The 6502-nt window shown below is 36.2% G+C and overlaps 1 protein-coding gene across 1 annotated transcript in view; it reads right to left on the reverse strand.

The window, feature by feature from the left end:
* Positions 1 to 1700, reverse strand: part of LOC144969265 (uncharacterized) — a 187012-nt gene extending 185312 nt beyond the window's left edge. Inside the window, exon 1 of the mRNA XM_078908377.1 lies at positions 1210 to 1700. Within this exon, the coding sequence (XP_078764503.1) occupies positions 1210 to 1473 (264 nt within the window). The 5' untranslated portion in view covers positions 1474 to 1700. The remainder of the gene's footprint in view (positions 1 to 1209) is intronic.
* Between the last annotated feature and the right edge of the window lie 4802 nt (positions 1701 to 6502).

Raw genomic sequence — 6502 nt, forward strand, 5'->3', positions numbered from 1 at the left:
ATCGCTGTAGAAATAAAAAGTTTTGTGTTGCTAGATTTACGATTGATAAAATGGTGCAGCACATAAAAATATCCCATAATATTTAACAATATTTCTCAATTAAGATGAAGGCCTAGCTACAGTAACCTACGTGCTATAGAAACTTGGGCGAGAAAAAAAAACCTCAATGACAATGGAGCTCATTTAAACACAAAATGACTCCTGCATTCCTCTTTTAAAAGCCCCCCCCCCCCCCCCCATCCACCCCTTCCTTTTTTTTAAAAAACAAAATTATCAATTTGTAATTAAAAACCTAACCCCCAACAACAATCAATGAGGTCAGAGCTTTGTTAAAATTAATAGAGAATGAAAGCCTCAGCTGCCAACTGCTAAGCTGATACTTCGTAATACTATACACGAACATTTTGAAGAATACTACCTTTGCAGTCTAAACCAGAGAGACCATATTTAACTATCATCTGGAATAGAAATGAGACTAAAAACGTTACTTATTTGCAGGTCTGATAACCCAATTTCAAATCGTCAACTTTAATGGGCTTATTGTTGTAATGGGAATTCCCTCAAACCAACGCAAAATATTATCCCTTATAATTACAACAATGTTAAAACAAGCCCATAATTCCACCCAGTTATCAGACGTGCACATATGTACACGTACACATATGTATAGCCTACACTAGAGTAGAGGTCCAAGCTGATTTTTTTAAAAGATCACACAAAAAATACTAAGACACCGAAATCTTAAAATCACGATGTGAGGAGAGGATGGATAAAAACGAGCGCGAGTGGGCTAATGAAGGGGGGGGGGGGGGGGGAAAAGAGGAAGGAAGACCGAGGGCAAAACAAGATATTTTATTGTTTAAAGCAAATTAAAGAAAAGACAATGCTTATATTTTTTTCTTATTTTTCCATTCCATGCTAATTTCCTTAACGGGTTGATGAAATACGTCACTGAAATGGGATGTTAAAATTGAAAAGAAAGGATAACAAATCGGTTGCCAATTTAATGCATCTCCATCGCAACACGATGAACAATTTCATTGCATTGAGGGGTGGGGGGGGGGGGTGAGGAGACAAAAAAGGTGGAGAAAAAGAAGGGAGGAGGGATGAGACTAGAGGTGGGGGGAGGGGGCTCAGAGTGAGAGAGGCAAGTGGAAGTGGAGTGGAGGACAGGACAGTTGAGGAGGGCTGTGATTATGTTCTTCTTACCTCGAGCTCCTCCAATGTTTTGAAACTCATGATGGCAAAGCCATCAATAATATCCTCTTCGAACAAAACATTTTTAATTTTTCTTGGTTTAGAACGGGGTTTATCCTTACTTGAGCGAGGAGGGGATTCATCATCGGGGTCATCTTTCCCACTAGCCTCCCCCTCCTCCTCTTTTGACTGTTTTTCATGTTGGAGCTGCAGTGCTCGCTCCCGACGTTTCTGTCGAGAGCGCTGCTGCTTGCTCGCAGTCTCACTACTTTCCATCGAAATTATCCAACCTCACTTCATATGTAAGAAATTATATACACATTAATCCAACATAGCATAGAATAAAGTCTTGCTAATCCGTACAGAATAATCCAAATATGAAATAATGACACGAGAAGATGTATCCAAACACAAAAAGAACACTATCACCACTTTCACGACTACCGCTTCGTTGAAACGAAATGGCGGATTGTACGCTAACACTTTACACACACAGCCGACACACAAAATGTAACCGCTTCACCGCCCAGTGGCCCACTTTCTACATCCGCCCTAAAGAAATATAGTTCGTTGGAAAACTAAGAACCTGAGAGAGCGAATGAAAGCTATGAAGTTAGTGCATTCCCTTGGAGATAGTTTTTTTTAAGAAAACGAAATAAGAATTTAGTTACAAAGTGTTAACAATTTGTCGACGGTAGATAGATATATTATTAATAAATAAACGAATGGATCCAATTGTTTTGACTAGAATATTATCGTTAAAAGCTTTGCTAAGGGGGTTATCGTTTTTCATGGTAATGGCATTTTAATCCAGAAATAAGTCAATAAACGTCGGATCGTTTTGGAGTGGGTTGTTGATTCCATTTACACTGTTAATCTTTCCTTTTCCATTGCTTTCATTTTGAGTTCATGTGTTATTTTATTAGATTTTTTAAAAATGATTATGTATCTGCAATGATATTTTAATAAGAATACCGTGCAAGCTCTATTTTCATTGATCATTACTTCTAATTAAACGCCACCATTACAACTGCTACTTCCACTACTACCACTGCTACTACTACTACTACTACTACTACTACCACAACCACAACTACTACTACCACACAACAACAACTACTACTACTACTACTACTTCTACTACTACTACTACTACCACTATACTACTACTACTACTACTACTACTACTACTACTACTGAGTACTACAACTATCATTATTATTATTATTATTATTATTATTATTATTAATGATGATAATTATATTGTGCTGCTACTACTACATGTGCTGCTGCTACTACTACTACTACTACTACTACTACTACTACTACTACTACTACTACTACTACTACTACTACTAACTACTACTACTCGGCTCTATGGGCTTAAATTGCCCAGATGAGCTTCCACTGAACATTCCTATTTCCAGTACTGGGACTGACACTAAGAGTGAATGGTTATGATGACGTAATCGTATACTTATAGGATATCTTTAAATCATGGACATTAAGAACAAGGATAACAAGTACTATTCAATAGTGATCGATATAAATAGGATTGTTATGGTAATGATAATGATAATAATCGCGGTATTCAGATCAACACCTGACTTCTACAACAACAACAACAACTACTACTACTACTACTACTACTACTACTACTACTACTACTACTACTACTACTACTACTACTACTACTACTACCACTACTACTACTACTACTACTACTACTACTACTACTACTACTACTACTACTACTACCACAACTACTACTACCACTAAAACCACTACTACTATGATTACTGATATTACTACTACTTTTAATATATAGTAGTAGTACTAGTAGTAGCAAGAGTAGAATATACTACTACTACTACTACTACTACTACTACTACTACTACTACTACTACTACTACTACTACTACTAATAATAATAATAATAATAATAATAATAGCAGTAGTAGTAGTAGTAGTAGTAGTAGTAGTAGTAGTAGTAGTAGTAGTAGTAGTATATTCTACTCTTGCTACTACTAGTACTACTACTATATATTAAAAGTAGTAGTAATATCAGTAATCATAGTAGTAGTGGTTTTAGTGGTAGTAGTAGTTGTGGTAGTAGTAGTAGTAGTAGTAGTAGTAGTAGTAGTAGTAGTAGTAGTAGTAGTAGTAGTAGTAGTAGTAGTAGTAGTAGTAGTAGTAGTAGTAGTAGTAGTAGTAGTAGTAGTAGTATTAGTAGTTGTTGTTGTTGTTGTTGTTGTTGTTGTAGAAGTCAGGTGTTGATCTGAATACCGCGATTATTATCATTATCATTACCATAACAATCCTATTTATATCGATCACTATTGAATAGTACTTGTTATCCTTGTTCTTAATGTCCATGATTTAAAGATATCCTATAAGTATACGATTACGTCATCATAACCATTCACTCTTAGTGTCAGTCCCAGTACTGGAAATAGGAATGTTCAGTGGAAGCTCATCTGGGCAATTTAAGCCCATAGAGCCGAGGTTTATCCCAGTTTCTGTCGCGTTTAACGATAAGATATCATTGCCTGCTACCCTTTGGATAGGATACAGGTCCGTAGCAAAAGCACTTTTCACCAGTTCTAACGGACTCAACGACTCAATCACAGCTGGATGGACGGAGGAAAGTGGATGGAATATGTTTCCCTTTCCCAAGGGCATTTAGTCGAGGTACTCGATCGCCAATTTGATAGGTTTTGTGGGGCGAAGACCGTAATGTTGAACCACACACACATCGATAGACATTCTGCTAAAGGCAGAATACAGGGGAAACAATCGCTAAATGAACCCTTCAATACATGAATAATGTAGAGATACATATTATTATTGCAGTCGCCGGATCGAGTCCTATATCTAATATTTAGGCGTTGTTCGGCCCAGATCGTTATATTTAACTGCTTTGATAAACATGCTTATGGCAGAATACATTTAACAATCGCTAAGTGAAACCTTCAATACATGAATAATGTAGATACATAATAATATTATTTTAGTCGCCTGCACGAGTTCTAAATCTAATTTAGGTATTGTCGGGCCCAGATCGTTTTTTTAAACTGCATAGATAGACATGCTTATGGCAGAATACATTAATTTAACAATTGTTAAATGAAACCCTCAATGCATGAATAATATTTAATAATAATACCCGTATATAGATAGATACTTATAATCGCCGACTCCAGTCCTAGATCAATTTTTTTTTTACTTGTCATGACCCAAGACCGTTATGTTGAACTTCATCATGGCAGAACACATTTTTTAAAATTGTTAAGTGAAACTGTCAATACATGAATAATAATATACAATTCTTTCATTTCTTTGTATTTATTAAACGAGTTGTTTTTATCGTTGCCCAATAACACTACGAGCTTGCGTGTATTTTGCACTATAAAATATAACGAGTTTATAAATACAAAGGAAAGAAAGAATACGTTTATTCCACCTAACCCCTCCAAGTAAGATATTTAGATATTTCGTGAGCAATTGTATGGTAGTTGTACTTCTATTCACTATAATTTGTATTTTTCTCCATCTGCTTGAATAACAATTTGACCCCCCCCCCCCCCCCCCCCTTTAAAAAAAAAAGAAAAACGTTGGATTTGTATTATTTAATAATAGATTCTCCGACTGGAGTCCCAGATCTATTTTAGCTGCCAAGATCGTTTTGTTGAACTTCAGAGATAGACATGCCTTTGGCAAAATACAGATGAAAAAATGATAATGAATGACTATGTGAAGCCTTCATGACACGACTTGCATAATATAATGATAATTTGATATGTACCGAAAATTGTCAAATTAATAATGAAATGAGTGTTGTTTATATGACTTTGAAAAATGTTATCTATGCATGGAAGTTACACGAAGTATTTAAAGGGTTTTTAAGCCCATTAGCTCATAATCAATACGATACGATGCTATTCGATATATACATGTATTTAAACACACACACTCGCACACACACACACACACACACACAATATATATATATATATTTATATATATATATATATATATATATATATATATATATATATATATATATATATAATAATATATATATTTTCATCCTTCTCAGTGCATTGCACAATGCTACGCTTTTCTCTTTAAAGCCCGATTACAGCAGTGAAAGAAGGAAAAATAAACATTTCTATGGGGTTATTCTACAGATACACCAAGTGTAGGGCTGTTCACAATGCTTCATTCAATTCCTCAGAAGGTAGTAAGGAATCATAGTTTCATGTCATGCACTACAAGTTGCCTGTTATGCATCCTTTTTGTTCTAGCACTCTTACAATATCAATTGGTCTCGATTAGTTAAAATTATAGCCAGGTACTAATTTACACTAGAGTCGAATGGAGCATTGATTTTTAGTGCTCTACCAAAGAATACAACGGCGGCGCCAATTTCCAAATTTTTGCAATCATTGTTATCAATCCGGTCGCTGATCATGCTCCTCATGGCTTAGATTTTGAACACGATGAGACACCCTACCACTGACATACCGACTCCATATTATTATGAAAACATTCCTCATGGGAATATTGGCTTATCAGACACCCTCCTAGTAACAAGCACCTTTCTAATATTATCCGTCAATATTTATAGTAATTTGCTTAAATCATTCATGTCTGAGTCGAGTGGGATGATGATGTGTGTTTAGAACGTTACCCTAACCACCTACGCAAGGGCCATAATTCGATTCAATACTCTGATGTCACGTCGCCCAGCAACGGGGGCCATCGTGGTTCTAAACAAAAAAATCGGTACTTTTTATTCTTCATGCTGGCTAGAACTTTTCATGTGTCTTGTGATCAGAATGTGTAAAAGTCAAAACATGATCAGATTTATAATGGGGTTTTTCTTCCTCTGGATACACTTTTAGCTCGTCGGAGAAATATTTCATAAGGGCGTCCGCCATTGTTCCGATAGTTTAGAGCCAGTTACTAAGTTACCATACGTCATTACGAGGGAAAAGACGTTACGACTGTTGAAGTGTTTTGACAACTAACTATTTATTGTCACCAATCCCCGAGGTCGGTGTCAACTCGACATTCGACCATTACTTACCATCGACACATTAGTATCGAATACCATAACACAAAAGAGAGCCGTATTATTTACAGTAAAAACCTTGTTATACTGGGTGCGGCCCTCGAATTCTACTTATGGGTCATCGACATCCTCGTGATGGGCGGTAAAGTCAACTCTCGGTGTCTCTCCCACCCGCTTGTTTAACCTTCCACGTACCTGTCTGTCCTTATCCTGGAATTAACTTGTTTT

Source organism: Berghia stephanieae, chromosome 3, assembly GCF_034508935.2.
Source record: "Berghia stephanieae isolate SIO BIC M18660-M18661 chromosome 3, UCSD_Bste_1.3, whole genome shotgun sequence".
Lineage (NCBI taxonomy): Eukaryota > Metazoa > Mollusca > Gastropoda > Nudibranchia > Aeolidiidae > Berghia > Berghia stephanieae.